General features: G+C 38.3%; 2 protein-coding genes across 6 annotated transcripts in view; one reads left to right on the top strand and one right to left on the bottom strand.

Annotated features, from left to right (window-relative positions):
- The first annotated feature begins 15 nt into the window (after positions 1 to 15).
- On the top strand, positions 16 to 8,277 carry LOC122101738 (cytochrome c oxidase assembly protein COX11, mitochondrial). Its single transcript, XM_042672206.1, has 4 exons — positions 16 to 395; positions 4,408 to 4,563; positions 6,403 to 6,528; positions 7,060 to 8,277. Exons 1-4 carry the CDS (start codon positions 33 to 35, stop codon positions 7,240 to 7,242), a joined length of 828 nt encoding a protein of 275 aa, XP_042528140.1. The 5' UTR covers positions 16 to 32; the 3' UTR covers positions 7,243 to 8,277.
- The window catches only part of Tom1l1 (target of myb1 like 1 membrane trafficking protein), a 42,370-nt gene continuing 32,054 nt past the window's right edge, over positions 7,857 to 18,172 (bottom strand). For 2 of the 5 annotated variants that reach the window (XM_042672179.1, XM_042672190.1), the window contains exons 12-16: positions 15,227 to 15,278; positions 11,915 to 12,020; positions 11,407 to 11,488; positions 9,261 to 9,325; positions 7,857 to 8,686 (exon numbers count right to left, since the gene is read on the bottom strand). In XM_042672179.1, the coding sequence (XP_042528113.1) occupies positions 9,262 to 9,325; positions 11,407 to 11,488; positions 11,915 to 12,020; positions 15,227 to 15,278 (304 nt within the window). In that variant the 3' untranslated portion in view covers positions 7,857 to 8,686; position 9,261. Of the gene's footprint in view, positions 8,687 to 9,260; positions 9,326 to 11,406; positions 11,489 to 11,914; positions 12,021 to 15,226; positions 15,311 to 18,172 lie in introns of those variants that run through there. The other 3 variants (XM_042672183.1, XM_042672185.1, XM_042672195.1) reach the window with 3 other exon arrangements.

The following is an 18,172-nucleotide window of genomic DNA, read 5'->3' as shown; positions in this document are numbered from 1 at the left end:
TGGGGCCTCCCCGCCCCTCTCCAGACGGGGTGATGGGAGGGCTCTGGCCTGGGGTCTGGGGCCGCGCCGTGTGCGGTGGCTGGCGCCGGTGCCCCCCTGCAGCTGGGTCGGCCGGGCGGGTAGGACCTTTCCTTAGGCCCCGGTGGACGGAGGCCGGAGGTGAGGGGAAGGCTGCGAGGCGGCTCGGGACGTGGGGGCGCCCGGGCCCGGGGCCGGCCTGGGGTTCGGCCGCGGAGGCGCCGCGGCGGCCGAAGAGCACGAACCGGTTCGCGCGGGCGCAGGAGGACGAATGGCGGCGGCGGAACCGGACGCTGCTCACCTACGTGGCCGCGGCCGCCGTGGGCATGCTGGGGGCCTCGTACGCCGCCGTGCCCCTCTATCGGCTCTACTGCCAGGTAAGGGGTCGGCCGGGCCGGGGAGGGTGGGGTGCAGACAGACAGTGTGTGTGTGTGTGTGTGTGTGTGTGTGTGTGTGTGTGTGTGTGTGTGTGTGTGTGTGTGTGTGTGGACATCCCTCTCAGGGGTCAGTCACTGCAGAACTTCACTGGTGTGTGTGTACAGATTGGACCCCCCCCCCCATCCCTCCGGGTCAATCAATGCAGAAATTGGGTCCTTTGGGGGAGGGGGGCGCAGGGTACAGGCCGATCCCTCCCCCCCCCCCCCCCCCGTCCCTAGCCGTCAATCACTCCAGGTCTATCCTAGGTTATCTGTAGGACAGGAAGCAGGCTTCCTACACAAAGTGACCAGCCCAAGGTCATCATCAGGCTGTGAGTTGACGGGGTAAAAAAAAAAAAAAAAACTCCAAGTGAATGAGTTGCTGTAGTGAGCTAGCATCTTCCCATCTCTCAATGACCTTTCTTGGTTTCGGAGCTCCACCTCACCAAAAAGCTTCAGCAGCCTCCACTGCTCTTAACCCAGCCAGCCGCCGGCCTGTGCTTTTCAATATCTAACCTGTATTGACACATTCATGTTCTGAACCACATGTGGTTTCCGTGCTGTTTTAACTGGAAATTCATCCAAAGAAAGTTAGAGGTGTAATGCCTCTGTTTTTTTTTTTCTCCTTCTTCGTGTATAGCACTTTAGATCAGAAATAGTGCTGTGTATCTGAATACGGTTCCCAAAACCAGAAGCATCAACCTCACTCAGGAATCTGATCAAACTTAAAATTCCTCTACCCAACTCCAGATTGACTGAATTAGTAATCCTAAAGGGAAGAAAACAGCAACCTGTATTTTACTAAGTACTGTGGCTGAATTAGAGGCAAATTAATGTCTACCAACCACTGGTGGATTTAGTTTAGCATATTTTATAAATTTCTCCATGATTTTTTTCTTTTTTTTTTTTTTTTTGGTTGGTAATGGGGCTTGAACTCAGGGCTTCGGTGCTATCCCTGAGCTCTTTTGCTCAACGCTAGCTTTCTACCACTTTGAGCCACAGCACCAGTTCCAGTTTTCTGGTGAGTATTTGGAGGTGAGAGTCATATGGACTTTTCCAGCTCGAGCTGGCTTTGAACAGTGATCCTCAGAGCTTAGCCTCGAGTAGCTACGATTACAGGTGTGAGTCACTAGTGCCTGGCTTGCCTGGCTTTTTTTTTGGTCTTGGGTCTTGAACTCTGGACCTGGGAACTCTTCAGCTCAAGGTTAGCACTTTACTAAATAGTTTGCGGGCTTTGGCTGGGTCTTAGAGCCACCTGTGGAAATTCTTAAATACACATGACAAGGCTTGTCCACTTGAGATTCTGGTTAGGTCAGGGGATAGAAAACAGAACCTTGAGTTCAAAATCATGCTACAAGTGAGAGTTATATTGAGTTATTAGTATACAGTGTATAGTTACATTGAGTTCAATTAGTGTACAGTTTGAAATTCAAACACTGCTGTAGAATCACATGGAGAGCTTTTAAAAACCCTTAAGTTATGTCAAGGGCCTTACATCCAAGTGTTTGAGAGCTGGGCATCTATAATTTTCAGGTATTTCTCAGCATGAAGAAGAGTTGGAGAGTAACTAACTTAATCCTATGATTAGTATTCATGGCAGAGTTTATTGCTCTTTCCTTGACACCATTGTTAATGTAGGGTTTACTTTCCCTAGCTTTACTGAGACTAGCTTACCTTTCAAAAGATGAAAGAGCCAATGCCAAAAGGGCATTTCTTTCTGCTCCTAAAACTAGCATTTGAGTGGGAATGTGCTTGATTCAAGCTTGATTGCTTGAATGAGTATAGAATGTGAATTCCTTTTTGCAGGAGGCTAGAGAGGAAAAAGTGTGAACCCTCAAATTTTCAGTTGTTTAGATTATAAGCAGAACTAAATCAAAATAAAAAATCTAGATTCTCTACAAAGGACTGAAGAGGGAATAATTTTGCCCCTTTGAGAACATTTAACAATGCCTGAAGACATTTTTAGTTGTAACAACCTGAGGTGTGGGGAATAGTGGGATAAGATGCTTCTGACATCGAATGGGTCCAGGTTAAGGATGCTGCTAAATATCTAGCAGTGTAGAGAATAGCCCCACCTTTCCAAGAAAGAATTATCCTACCCAAAATATTGTTAGTGCTGAGATTTGAGAAACCCTGCTCCAAACTGAAGTAATTGACAAATTGCAAATTGGACAAGTAGGTTAAAATTGTGTGTTTTGTAATCCTAAAAGCAAGTTGGATATTAAGCAATAGTATTTCCAAAAGAGCAAATCTACTTCTGGAATCACAGTGTTTTAGAGCAAAAATAAACCAATTGTGTAAGCCACTTTAATACAGTGACCTTATTTTATGAACATATAAGATATAACCAAAGAAAGATTTATTTAGGCCTGGTACTGGTGGCTCATGTCTGTAATCCTAGTTACTCAGGAGGCTAGATCTGAGGATCATGGTTCATAGCCCTCCTGGGGAAGGAAAGTCCATGATACTTATTTCCAATTAACCACCAGAAAACTGGAAGTGGAGCTGTGGCTTAAACTGGTAGAGCACTAACCTTAAGCATAAAAGTTCAAGGACAGTGCCCAGATCTGGAGTTCAAGCCCCATGACCGACCAAAAAAAAAAAAAAAAAGATAAGATTTAGTCAGTTAGTTGAAGAACTTGACCATGAAATCTTTTCAACTTCTTTTAATTTTGTAACGAATTTAACTTAGAAACTTGAATGATCTGTACTCATAGAATATATTAGGGAATCTTTTGAAGCAGGACACATTTTTGTTTTTAATTTAAGAGACTTAAATTCTTGAGGAAAAGGAGCTCACTCTGAAGCAGAAGATGATGTGTATATCTTACAGATAGAGACTTGTTCTCTGATGCATCTTTTATTGTTAAAATGTAATTTAACAATGTTGAGTGCAGCGAGGCAACATATAAGAAGCAAAAAACAGTAATATTATGTTTTTATAGGAGCCTTTTCTTGGCTGCAGATTTGGTGTGTATTTTCCTAGTATAGCAGCAGGTATATATCTGGAAACCAGAATTCTGGCAACCTCAAACATCAGGAGAATAACAGCCTTGGAAGTAAGAACCTTACTTTCTTTTTAAAGCATCTAATGATAAAATGATGGCAAGGAAGAAGTGTGAGACCTACGTTACTTTTATGCTTTATGAAAGGTTGATTCAGTGACCAAAGAAATCAGGTTCTGATTAACTGTTGACACCTATAAAAGATGAAAAACAGTAGATCTATGCAGAGATGTAAGAAAATTATACAAAACATTAACCAGGCTGGGGAAAAATGCCTTAGAAAAGCAGACTGACAAATTAGTTTGAACGATAAAAGATGTGATATGGAAGAGGATCAGACAGGATCACAGAAAAGTGGACGTATTGTTTTCATTGATATGACTAGGCCATGTAATGAAAGGTCACCAATAGTAGTTAATATAAGTTACTAACAATAAAGGGAAGTATGTTTAATAAAAGATTAAGCAGAGCCTGGGAGCTGTTTGCTTAACACCTGTAATCCTAGCTACTCAGGAGGCTGAGATCTCAGGGTTGTTGTTCAAACCAACCTGTGCAGAAAACTCCCTGAGACTCTTAGCTCCAATAAACTACTTAAAAACAGGAAAGTGGCTCCTTGGCAAGTGGTAGAACACTTGCCTTGAGCAAAGCCTCAGGACCAGCAAAACAAGATTAAGCAGGAAAATATGAGTTGTAGCATTAGTGACGATAGTTTGCTTATCTATATGATCTGATTTTCCCAAATGATTCATTTTTGACCCAAGGCAGATAACCATGGGATTGCTGAAAAGCATGTAACAAATAACAGGCTCTTTCACCCCCAAAGTGGGCAAACCATTGCTAGGTATAGGAAATGGTCAGTGATAATGCATAAACTTGGCTTCAACTAGAATATTAAGGTATCTTTAAAGTTTTAATTTTATTCACTAAATCAATTTCCAAAAGTATTAACTTAGTATCTTTCTTTTTAGACTACAGGACTTGGTGGATCAGCAATAGCAGGGCATGCATCAGACCAGATTGAAAACATGGTGCCTGTTAAGGACCGGATCATTAAGGTGACCTTCAATGCAGATGTACATGCCAGTCTCCAGTGGAACTTCAGACCTCAGCAAACAGAAATATATGTAAGTAACTAAAGCAGCTATTAGACTATAACTTACCACAGTGTAAATTTTTTTCACCATATCAAGTTTCATCTAAATAAAATTTCAAGATAATAAAAGGTTTCATGAATAATTCCACTTAGTTTATGGAATCTTAGTATTTCAAAATGACTACTTGTTAGTGTCCTCCACTTAATGTATCTACTTTAAGTTTTTGTTCTGTTTTGTTTTGCTTTGCTTTAAGACAGGTATTACTGGTAACCCAGGCTGGTCTCAAACTCAGGATTATCCTGCCTCAGCCTCCTGAGTGCTGAGATTACAGATGTTCACTAATACATACCCAAGTATGTATTTTGACTTCTAAGTGGGGATAGTAGAAAATGTCAGCTTGGAACAATGAAAAATGTCATCTGTTTTTATTATAATACTGTTAAGAGTTGACCAGGCAGTTCTCTGATTACCAGTGTTGGATTTAGCAGTACCTATCATGCTAAATGGCTTCTCACTTTTCCTCAGTTACAGATACTGGACAATCATTTGGTTATAATAAAAAGTATCTCACTAGAGGTCAGTTGTCATGCCTATAATAGCTGTTCTAAAGACAAGATGGGGAGGATCGTGGTTTTAGACTAGCACGGGCAAAAACTTAGTGCAGTTTCATTCCAGCAAATGAGCTAGTCACAGTGGTATATGCTTGTAATCCCAGCTACACAAGGTAAAGAAGAGTTTGGCATCAGTAAAAAGAAAACATAAAAACCCAGAGTAGTTTATTGGTTTCTATCAAAAGTATTCTCTCTAAAGAAAAAAAAATTGAGGTGTGGCAGGATTAAACCAAAGGTCTCATACAAGCTAGGCAAGTGATCTACCATTGAGCTAACATCCTAGAAAGAAAAAAAAATTAAGACTTTTAAAATAAATATTTAGATCATATTAAATAATGAAGTGACATTTGTACTCCAATAAGACCATATGTAAGATCCCCTAAAATTTTAACTCAAATTTTAACAGAAATTTGATCACTACAGATCTAATTTCAATATTTATTGGAAAACTATTGCAAATATTAGTTCTTGTTCAGTTTACTAAACCTGACTGAATCTCCTTTTTAAGTGTTTACTATGTTACGATTTTGCACATCAATTCCAGTTACATGGTGATATTACAGAGTATTAATTGTGACACACAATATCCATTGAATTGTCTTTTAAGTTTGCTACTTTTTTTCAAAGCACTTTTTGTTCAATAAAAGTCCTACTCAGTAATTTACTCTGGTTATGAATTTAATTCACTATAATTTAAATAAAGTTTAATATTAATACCCTTTTAAAAATATGCAATCATGACTATTCCAGTTTATGTTATGAAGAAGTTAGGCTTGCCAAGTGCCAGTGGTTCACACCTGTAATCCTAACTACTCAGGAGGGTGAAATCTGAGGATATCTGTTGCAAGCCAACCTGGGCAGGAAAATTCACACAACTCAATATCTCCTATTAATCACAGAAAAAGCCAGAGGTGGCATTATGGCTCAAGTGGTAGAGTGCTAGCCTTGAGCAAAAGGAGCTTAGGGACAGAGCCCAGGCCGAGTTCAAGCCACAGGACCTACAAAAAAAAAAAAAAAAAAGGCTTTGGTTATGATAGGTTTGATCTAATTTAATTTGCAAATCATTTCTTGAATACTTCAGGTATAGGAGAGAGTAATCTGTAACAGCATTTATTCTTCATTGATTTAAAATTGTTTGTATCTTCAGTTTATTTTAGTGACCGTAGGTATTATGTAGATAATAGAGTAAATGAGTAATAGAGGGAAAAAAGGAGCCATGTGTATTTTAAAGTGTTACTAATGTATACTCTCTAAACAGGTGGTACCAGGAGAGACTGCACTAGCATTTTATAAAGCTAAGAATCCTACTGACAAACCAATAATTGGAATTTCTACATACAATGTTGTACCATTTGAAGCTGGGCAGTATTTCAATAAAATTCAGGTAAACTGAATGCACATATTATACAATATGATAAGGGCCCATGAAACTGTTTAATACAAAACTTCTTAACACTGTCATAGTAGTTACGTGTAATATCTAAAAATCATTTCTATTTGTTGTTGTTGTTGTTATGTGTAATATCTAAAAATCATTTCTTTTTGTTGTTGTTGTTGTTGGTCGTGGGGCCTGAACTCTGGGCCTGGGTGCTGTCCCTCAGCTCTTCAGCTCAAGGCTAGCGCTCTACCACTGAGCCACAGTGCCACTTCCTCATTTCTTTTAAACTTGAAGCTGTTTCTATCATTATTTATACCTGGCTATGTAGAGCTTAAAAGCCCAACCAAATGAGTGTCTGTTTTTAAGAGTAATTTGATTCTCAGTCCTTGAATCAAAACCCAATTGAGATGGAAATCAGATGGTATTATTCTATCATAGAACTTAAAGGTAGGAAATGAACTGTTCCTTTGTTCATTGCTTTGTTTTAGATACTAGAGTAGAGGTGTTATTAAACAAGTATCTTTCTGTAACTTCCAGTGCTTCTGTTTTGAAGAACAAAGGCTTAATCCCCAAGAAGAAGTAGATATGCCAGTGTTTTTTTACATTGATCCGGAATTTGCTGAAGATCCAAGAATGGTGAACGTTGATCTCATCACTCTTTCTTATACTTTTTTTGAAGCAAAGGAAGGGGAAAAATTGCCACTTCCAGGCTATAACTGAAGTAGCAACCAAGACCTGCTTCAAATTTGTGATTTTTGAAAAATCATTTATCCTGCCTTCTCTGAAGAGAAATATTCTACAATCATGTAAATTGAAGCTTCTATTGTTAAATGGCTCTGCTGTTCTTTTTCTCTAATTTATCCCACTTAAAATAGGTTAAGCTTGTACCATATATGCCTATGAAGAATATGTGACTGTTTAATAACACACTGACAGTATTAAAAGAAACTGCTTCATACTTCTTATATATATACATATATACATACATATATATATATATATATATATATATATATATATATATATGCATGAGTTTGATGGTCCAGCTTAATTCTATAGTTTCCTTTTTGATTAGTAACCCTTCATACTTTTAGCAATGAATCTGAAAAAGTTTTAAAGAATTTATGCTCCAGATTGTTTAGGTCAGAGGCCAGAACATCTGGCTACATATTTTGCTATCTCCAAAATATTTGGCTATTTATTTCCTTGAGTGTAAACACTTATTATTTTAAATATTCCAAGTGAAGAGAGAAGAGTCACTGAGGACTAAGGGCTTTTTTTTTTAAGACTTCAATATCTGTGGCTGTTTTACTTTTAGAGTACCGAATAGGTAATTATTTGGAAATTATGGTGGTATTATTGAAATAAAATGCAAGAATTATGTATATCAGGCTATGTTAGCATTTACCTTCATAGTTCCAACTCTTAATACTAAAACACAGGGTAGGATTGTGAAGATGTACTGATGTAAAAGTTCTTTTGAACACAAGACTAAAACAAAGATTATTAAATTATTTTAATAGTAATTTGTCATTGTAGTTTATGAAAATAATGCACAATTGAATGGTTTCCATTTGTCTTTGTTCCAAATAGAGATGTTAATTACAGTCCTAGGGGGAAAATATTTAGCATTACAAAGAATCATATAAAAGCTACCTGATACATACTCCAGTAGTGACTTGGTTCAGGGCACTTGAAATATAATTAAAATACAATCATCAAGTCTTTACAACAATTCTAAACAATAGTATTATTAAAAATTAGTGCAAATTGACTTTTACATTCAACTTTAGTTAAATGAAGGCACTCATTACACATGTAGCATCAGAATCATTTTGTAGTTGAATAATCTTCATCTATTCTTATAGTTGGGTCTTGAGTTTTCTGTGTAGAAAGTTCTATGACATAAGACTGTAGGTTGGCCTAATTACTAAGCAATTTCCTTATGAAGTTTGATTGTTTCTTACAGCCAATTTATATGGAAATAAATTTTGAGCCATCAAGGAGCCACAAATGTTATTATCCTGATAAAAGAAGAGAAATGGCCTGCCTTGGTCTTCATAACTTGGTTGCTCTTGTCTTCCAGGCCTGAAAGTTGGACAGGGTCTGTTCTTTAGAGCGCTGGTATCCTTGTGCTACTAGTGAGCTGATAATCCACTGTAACCAAAAATAAGAAACTAACAATCTCCATCTTAACAATCTTCTTCACTCCCTGATAACTCTTTCCTTTTTCTAATGGGAGGCTGGAGAGCCAATGTCAAGTAGAGAAAAAGAAGGAATATGCTTCTTCTATTTAGAAAAAGGGAATAAAGTTAATAGGTCACTGGAGACCAGGCATTCATTAATAAATAAATGCAATGAATGGTACTGTAAACAGACCTGTTTAGAGAATTAATATTGAATGAGTTCTACTGGTAACCAGTTTATAGGTATTGACTGCACATTTAAGTCAAATGCCTGGTTTCAGCGATGAGTTTCTATTGAATGCCTGTTGGCATTAATGTTTGTATATCATAAACCAACGTCTGCATTTGTAATTGGCCAGATCATTTATAATGGACAAGATTACAAACTTAGGTATTTCATGAGTGAACAATAGTTAATTACTGTTTGAGTCATGCAGAGGATTCATATTAGGCTCTGGTGTCCTTAGAATATATAAATAATATAAAAAGTGACAATGACATAGAAATGATAATGCATGTGAATTGTAAGTTGTATAAACTGAGTTCTTGTACCTCAACGATCTCTGTGACTTTTAGCTCCTTTGTGGCAATGAAGATCAATTTCTTCATAAATAGCTCTGAAACAAACAAAAAAGCCAAAAAAAAAAAAAATGGAAAAAAAAAGTTACTATATATCTGAGTACTATGGTGCTTTTAAATTGCTCGAACCGTATCTAGAAATATGGGGCTATTTGGGAAAGTCAGGAAACATTAGTGAATAGATGCTAAAGTCTCGATCCTAAAGCTTAGGTTTCTAATTTTCTTAAGTTCCAATGTAGCAATTCATACACCTGCTTAAAAAAATACACACACACACACACACACACACACACACACACACACACACACACACACACACACACAAAGACAATTCATTTTGTTGATTTAAAGGAAAAATAACGAGTAAAAATTATTATCCTGGGCTCATGAAGAGCCTGCTGTAAAAAGTCCAGAACTTTTCTGTAAGATTCTGTGCTTTTAGGGAATTTGCCCCTATAAAGGAAGAACCACATTCCATGGCCCTACCTCTCCAGCTTTACTGTTTCTTTACTATGCTCACCTACAGTACCTGTAATAGTACCATATCTACTAACAGCCATACCTAGTTAGTTAATCTGAATATAATAAAAATTCTCTACCTATTTAGATGCAGAAACGTATTTTAAATTCTAAAAATTATATCAAGTTTAATGCCAGTTCCATAAACCACTAATAGATCAATGATACATCTGCTTTAGCAAACAATGTAAGCTAGGGAAACTTCCTAAGTCCTACATCAGGAAAAGTACATTTAACAAGTTTTAAGACCCATTAACAATTCATAAATGATTCCAGAGCTGATGTAATGATTTAATTTTTCCTAATTAAAAAAAATTATTTTGTCGGTTGTGGGGCCTGAACTCTGGGCCTGCATGCTGTCCCTCAGCTCTTCAGCTCAAGGCTAGCACTCTACCACTTGAACCATAGTGCCACTTCTGGCTTTTTCATAGGCGGTGCTGAGGAATTGAACCCAGGGCCTCATACATGCAAGGCAAAGCACTACTATCACTGAGTCATCTTCCCAGCCCTGTATGTAAGGATTTAAACTACATTGTGGTCAAAGTTTCAAAGGCCTAGCCATGCCATGCATGGAGCGTGGGGGTCCAGTGGGGTATCTTTTTGAACAGGAGATACCTCAGCTCAGTGCTGGCACATAAAATACAGATCTGGTACTACACAATATCCAAAAGTATGAGAAGCACAGAGACTTTGTATTCAAATAGCCCATTTCATTGTTAGCAACTATGAATGTGCAGGTTGCCAATTGTTGACCAGTGATTTCCATGCACTTGACTTGAACATTTTTAATGATTCAGTAGGGGGCTACCTTTCTATCATTCAGAGGATATAAAACTCTAATGTGCCTTTCATCCAATATGCACTTGATTGACAAGAAATCATAAAATAATGGTGGTGTAAGGATTTAAAATTTAAAAGAAATTTTATATTCTTTATTTGTCATATTAACAATTTATTCATCATATATGATAAAGACTAAAAAGTTCCTATATATAAGTTTCCTTAAATTCTCAAGGAACAGTTAAAATACTCTGTCATTGTGGCACTTAGTTCATGGGTGAATAGTGCCCTTGTCAAGCTAGAGAGAAATTGGCTTTCTAAGAAGGTATCTGAAGAATCCACTAATGCACATGTTGGTTCCAGTTATTTTTTAATGTGCAACCCCAGCATTTTTATTGTTTAGTCACAGGTTGTGAGAAGACTAAACAACAGCCACTATAACACTTCATAAATCATGTTCAATAAGGTCATCAATCTTTGTCAAGACCTAAATAAAACTAAATATATATATATATGTGTGTGTGTGTGTATATATATATGTGTGTGTATATACATACACACACACACACACACACACACACACACACCTAGATAGATATAGATATATAAAACCAAGCTAGGTTAGCTCTACTATCAAAGGGAACCAGACGGGCTGGGAAGGTGGCTCAGTGGTAGAGCACTTGCCTTGCATGCTCAAGGCCCTGGGTTCGATTCCTCAGCACCACATAAGAAAAAAAAAAAAAAAAAAGAAAAGAAAAAAGAAAGAAAGGGAACCAGACAAGAAAATAATCATTTTATGAATAACTTATAAATAACTTACTCTGTGGTAACAGCAGGAGCTAAAGGATCAAATTCCATTACCTCGTAGTAATTGGGTGGCTGGCTATCATTGTTTATCATTGCTTTAGGTGAAAAAGTAGACCAGTTAATAAATGGTAAGCTTGCCACAGAATGTACACAATATTATACTTAGTGTAACAAATCTAATTGTTAAGTCTTAAATACAAGATTCTGAGAAACACAACCCAAACAAGCAGACCAGTGTTCAGGTACTCTGAAGTTCAACTAATCTATGTATAACAAAAATATTTCCAAATGTTAACATTTCATTTACCTTAGTGTTGCAAATACAGCATTCAGTTCAACACATTTTTATAATATAATGGTGTCACGGCACTACATTTACCCAATATAGCTTGAACATGCAAGTGAGCTTCTCTAATTTCCCCTCTCTGTCCATTTGTTTTCACTTCCTAATAGATTCTCAACAGACTCAGATATTCCCACCAGTTTTCTTATTTGATACAGATCAATGAGACCTCTTGTACCTGGGTGACTGCTGGGTAAGGGTGGTGGCCTTTGGTTTGCTGGTGTTGCTGTGATGGTCTGTAGGCTGACTGGCTGTAGTAATACTGAATTTGAGTGTTCTGGTAACTGAAGGAAGGACATGTTCAAACACACATTCCATGTTAGGCAATTTTATTATTAGATCCTTAGGCTTCCAAGCGTCATTGTACCAAAAGCCATAGGCACTCAATTGGATAAGAACTAGTTATTTAGGGTTTTTTGTTGTTGTTTGTTGCCAGTCCCGGGACTTGAACTCTGGGCCTAGGTGCTGTCCCTGAGCTCCTTTTACTTAAAGCTAATACTCTGCCACTTAAGCCACAGTGCCACTTCTGGCTTTTTCTTTTTTTTAATCATTATATTTTTTATTGTAAAGCTACTATACAAGGGGTTTCAGTTAATGAGGAAAGTAATGAGTACATTCCTATCAAGCATTGTTACCCCCTCCTTTGTTTTTCCCCTACCATCCCTTCCCTCCCCACCTCCCCAACTCCTCCCTCTCCCCAAAGTTGTTAAATTCGTTTTCAACATGGTATCTTGTATATCTCATTGCTACAATGGGTCAACCTGTATCCTTATTTCAGCATTTTGTTATTTCCCTTCCCCTTCCCAAATTAGAAAAATGTATATGCAAGATGCAGGACACCTCAATCAAATGCAGTGAAAATGGGTTATACATAAGGGGAAGAACATACAAAAGAAACAAAAAACCCACACAGTACATTGTAAGTACATTAAAAACTACAACAAGAAAGACAAAACCTCTTGTGTCCTTATCTTGGAATTCATTTCGCTTAGCATCATCTTACATGGTCATACATAATAGCTTTTGATCTTTTCTTCTGGCTTATTCTTTGATAAGAGTCTATGGAATTTCCTGCCTGGGCTAGCTTTGAACTGTGATCCTTAGACCTCAGACCCCTGAGTAATTAGGATTACAGGCATGAGCCCACTGGGGCCTCACATTACTTTAGTTTTTAAGTAAAAACTACTTGGAAAATGTACTACATTTCTGTCTGATTTCATGCCCATTTCCCATTTAAAATGTAAAACATATATTTTTTAATGTTGCTCTTAGTTGTTTCACTCTGAACCTCCAACAGGAAAAAAAATAAACATCTTAAGCTGCAGAAAGGTACAAAATGATATCAAAACAAAAAGATGATTTAATATTTATCCAGGTACCAGTGGCTCACACCTGTAATCATGGCTATTCAGAAGGCTGAGATCTGGGGCTCACAGTTTGAGCCAGCATGGGCAGAAAAGTCCATGAGACTCTTACCTCTAGTTAACTACCCAAAAGCCAGAATTAGAGCAGTGGCTTAGGTGGTAGACTACCATCCTTTAGGGAAAAAAGCTAATAAGAGCTAGCCCTGTGCTCTGAGTTCAAGCCATAGAACCAGTACAAAAAAAAAAATCCAAATTTTAAGTGATTAGAAATATTCCTTACTATACTTCTTTTTTTCCACAAGTTCTGGATACCTAGCTTATAGACACTATCACTGAAGTAATAAATAGGACAGTCAAAGCTCCTGCATTCAGGCTGCAATCAGCAAATGCAGGTCAGTGTCAGATGGCATATGCTACAGTAAGACATAGAAGGTAATGAGGTGCGATTGTGCACTGATAGACACTGATGTGTAACCACTGTGGATATTTACGCAGGACCCTGCTGACATGGGCCTTCTGATTATCTGGAAGGACACTAGTGTACAGGGTCTGAAGTCGAGGTGGCCAGCATGGTTGGAACAGAGTGAAGTCATGACTGGAGCAAAGAGGCAAAAGGTAACAACACTACAGAAGTACCCACACACAAGGTCAGATCAGCATCTCAAGTTTTTACTTAATGAAACAGGAAGAAAATGGAGAGATGGGTGCTAAGTAGATCTGTGACAACGACTTGACTTTTTAAAAACCTTGCTATGATTTCTAGGACTAGAAATAGTGAGATAGGATGGGAGTGCAAAGAAGGGCATAAGGTACCGGCTGATATAGAGCAACGCCCAGTAGGCCACTGTAGTATACTGATGGAGAAGTGGAGGTGGTGAAATACCATTGGATCCCACATACCTTTGAATGTAACGTAACAGGTGGAGGTCAAGCACTTTCCATCTGAGTGGGAAAGTGAAGTGAAAGAGAGAGTCTGAAAAAAGAGCCCACTGAGCTGGGCGCAGGTAGCTCATCTCTGTATCCTAGCCACTCAGGAGACTGAGATCTGAGGATTGTGATTCCAACTCAGCCTGGGCAGGAAAGTTCCTGAGACTCTTATCTCTCCAATTAACTACCAAAAGTCTGAAAGTGGTGCTATGGCTCAAGTGGTAGAACACTAGCCTTGAGAGAGAGAGAGAGAGAAAAAAAAGCTCAGGGACAGTGCCCACACCTTGAGTTCAGGCCCCAGGACTGGCACCAAAAACAAAACACAAACACAACAAAAAAGTGGATATGAGTTCTGAGTTTAGGGAGAAGATCTGGTCTAGAGACGTGAACTTGTCGGTAGACATGACCTTGGTTATTTCAGCACATCAAACCAGAAGACCACAGAGGAGTAAATGTCAATATAGAGAAATCTAAAGCCTGATCCCTGAGTTTCCAACACTGAAAGGTTAGGAGAAGAGAAGGGCTAGCAAAAAAAGGCAGTGAAGGCATAAAAATGGGCAAGAGAAGAACTAACAATACTATCTGCCAGCCATGTGAGGGAAGGGAAGTGTTTTGTTTTTTTGTCGGTCATGGGGCTTGAACTCTGGGCATGGGCCCTGTCCCTCAGCTCTTCAGCTCAAGGCTAGCGCTCGGCCACTTGAGCCACAGTGCCACTTCTGGTTTTCTGAGTGGTTTGTTGGATATAAGAGTCTCATGAACTTTCCTACCCGGGCTGGCTTTGAACCACGATCCTCAGATCTCAGCCTCCTGAATAGCTAGGATTAAAGACGTGAGCCACCAGTGCCCTGCAAGTGGTTCATTTTATACATAGGTAAAACAAAGACTAAGGACTGCAACTTGCTTTTGTTTTTGTGATGCTTGGAATGAAACCTGTAGCCTTGTGCATCCTACACAAATACTGCTCTGCCTCTACCATCTAGCTATATCTCCAGCGTAGATATCATGGTTTTGAACTATCTTTTCTAACAGAAGTATCACTCAACTTGTCCATGTTAGAAAGATTAAAAAGGAAATAAAGTTCTAAACTAGGGCCTCATCAACAGAGTCTAAACAAATGCTCAGGAAAACATGAGAAAAAAAATAACCACTGCTTTGGGGCCATGATAATCTAAGAGCCAGAAGAGGGTTGTGTTACTTACATTATCGTATGTGTGACTTGAGGTGAGATTTTGGCTGGTCCTTTGGGCAAACCTAGGATAGTGTGATAACACAGCATGATTATCCTACAGTGAGAACACAAATGCAAAATGTAAGATGATTTTCCTAGTCTAAAAACCGATCCCGCATCTTCAATAAAAATATAAAAGTAATGCTGAATAAAAAATAATACTTCTAACATTATCTTCTGGTTACAAGCCCTTCAGATTATGAAGCCCATATATCAGGGAGAGCAAAGTTATAAAGCACTATCCTTTGACAGTGGTAGTCCTGAGACCCTGAGGTGTGAATGGTACAGTAGTATGAACAGAGCCTTAGTCTTTCCACCAGAGTAGCTAAAGCCACATCACTTTGTAGAAGAGAGTAGAGGTTACAAAGGAAGGTGGGAGGAGTCCAGTGCTGGGTAAGGTGGACTAATAAACAGGTTATCATCTTTTTTTCCTCTGAATATATGAAGTAAGCATTTAAGGACAGTGAAAATACCAACAGCCTATTTCGAGAAAGATGAATTCTCTCTGTCTCTCTCTCCCCTCCGTCTCCTCTGTCTCCTCTTTCTTCTCCCCTTTCCACTTTTTCTTTCCCCACTTTCTCTCTCCCCCCCCCCCCTCTTTTTTATTCCCTTATTTGAACACAATGTGACCTGAGCCCCAAATACAGCCATCAGTGATGGCAGAGCTCCAAGAGAAGCACTGTCATTTTCCCACAAGGAGCACAAAAGAGGAATGTGTGGAAATCCCTAGCTATGCCTTCACATCTGTCCTCATATCTTAAGCCACAGGTAACCTTTATATGGCTGCAGTGACAACAGACAACAGGAAAATTTTCCTTTCCAGTTACTAGAGCTGCACAATCTTAAAGGGCTGGGAGAACTGTTATTTCTTTCTTTTTGCCTTGCCAATTGGCCACAAGCACATCACAATAGAGGAATGTATGGTATAATTGGCTAATTAATGAGCCTCCTTCATGACTGGAGAACAGAGCAGAGGAGTTACAGGATATCAGTTAAGTGTCAGAGAAATCACAGCAATAGAAGAAGTCAGGGAGGGAGGGAAAGAGTCATAAAGTTGTTTATGAAATCCTGGGCTTGATCTGTTGTATTCACTGGTTGATGCAAGTAGATTCAAACAGCATTGCACAGACTTTAAAATTGTAGCTGACTTCGAAGCCACAACATACAGAGGCGGAGTGAAACAGTCACATTAATCTAACCAAGTTGTTTGATTACTAAAATCAAAACATCAACACCACTCTGGACATATTAAATAAAGATTAAGAATCTCATAGTAAATATTAAAAATGCCCAAGAAAGAATTCAAGATTACCAGACATACAAAAAAAAAACCAGAAAAATTTTAGTGCAATTAAGAAGACAATATAAATGGATGTCAAGAGAACACAGATGTTGGAATTATCTCACAGAAATTTCAGCTATTGTACAGATGCTCTAAGGAACAATTTCCAAAAACAAAAAAAAAGGTTTTAGCAAAGAAACAGCCAATATAAAAAAGTGGAAATTTTAAAAGCAAAAAACATGTACGGTAATATCACAATGAAATTCCTTTTTGTAATTAATATATGCTTAAAAAAAAGACAACTGAAATTGTTTCAATCTTACAGATAAAGCTCCCCAGCAAAATGAGGACAGAAAACAAAAATAGTGAACTTGAACCAGCTCAGAGAAATTATTCAATCTGAACAAAGAGGGGAAAAAAAGTGAATAAAGAAATTAACAAGCTTAACTCATATCTGAGGTAACACAGATCTAACAATGTGTCATTAGAGCCCTAGCAGAAAGCAGACAGTACGTAGTGCTGGGAAAAAAAACCCAAAAAACTGAAAGAAATAAAGGCCCACTGGGTGCCAGTGTTTCAAGCCTGTAATCTTAACTACTTTAAGAGACAGAGATCTGGAGAATCTCGCAGTTGAAAGTCAGTCTTAGACAGAAAAGTCCAAGAGACTCTATTACCAAAATAACCATGGAAAAACACGGCTGGAGGCAGAACACCATCCTATCAAGCAAACCTACCAAGTGTGTGACCCTAAGTTCAAACCCCAGTACTAGCTTTCAAAAAGAAAAGAAAGATTGAAAATTTCATAATTTAGTGAAAGTCATAAACACACATATATATATCATTTTATCTATCTATCTATCTATCTATCTATCTATCTATCTATCTATCTATCTATCTATCTATCTATCTATCTATCTATTCAAGTTCTGTTTCTGGATTAAATCCTAGCCCCTGCTGTCCCCAAGGTTCAAGATTGTCCAAGTCATAATCTGAAAACTGTGTGGCCTTATTTGGAAAAAGAAAACAACAAAAAACCATTTCCACAGATAGCATTAGGAATCTTGAGATGAGGATATTACATTGTTTTCTATTGTAGGGCTACACATGCAATGAGGTTGGAGACACAGAGAAGGCCACCTGGATAATACAGACACAGAAGCTAGAGATGGGGTCAAGGAAGCCAAGGAGTGCCACGTTACCAGATACTGGAATAGGAAGAGAAGAGATTCTCAGACTTCTTGCCTCCAGAACATTGAGAATAAATATCTGTGGTTTAAACCACCTAATTTTCAGTAATTTCCTATGGCAGAACTTAGGAAACTAATACACTCAGCCAAGCCCAAATAAATAAACCAAAAGACATCATGCCCAGACATCACCAACAACTCAAAATTAGAGATCAAAGCAGTATTTACAGCAGCCAGAAAAGGCAACACATTATCTATCAGAAGAATAATGCTTCAAGTCAATGTAGATGTCTTCTTAGAAACTAGGCTATTAAAATATTAGAAACATATGAGTGGAACAACCTTTTGAAGCTGCAAAAACAAACAACTGCAGACCTAGAATTCTATGCTCTACTGAAACTGCCCTTCAGGAACAAAGATAAACTAGTTAAATAGAACTGCTGATAGA

This window comes from Dipodomys spectabilis, unplaced genomic scaffold (genome assembly GCF_019054845.1).
Source record: "Dipodomys spectabilis isolate Male_0828 unplaced genomic scaffold, ASM1905484v1 ptg000018l, whole genome shotgun sequence".
NCBI classification, from domain to species: Eukaryota; Metazoa; Chordata; class Mammalia; order Rodentia; family Heteromyidae; genus Dipodomys; species Dipodomys spectabilis.
This window is presented reverse-complemented; position numbering and strand designations above follow the sequence as displayed.

Coding starts and splice junctions, on each gene's coding strand:
- LOC122101738 (XM_042672206.1), top strand. CDS start 33: ATGGGAGGGCTCTGGCCTGGGGTCTGGGGCCGCGCCGTGTGCGGTGGC. Junction 4,564..6,402: donor CTCAGCAAACAGAAATATAT/GTAAGTAACTAA, acceptor CTCTCTAAACAG/GTGGTACCAGGAGAGACTGC. Junction 6,529..7,059: donor AGTATTTCAATAAAATTCAG/GTAAACTGAATG, acceptor TGTAACTTCCAG/TGCTTCTGTTTTGAAGAACA.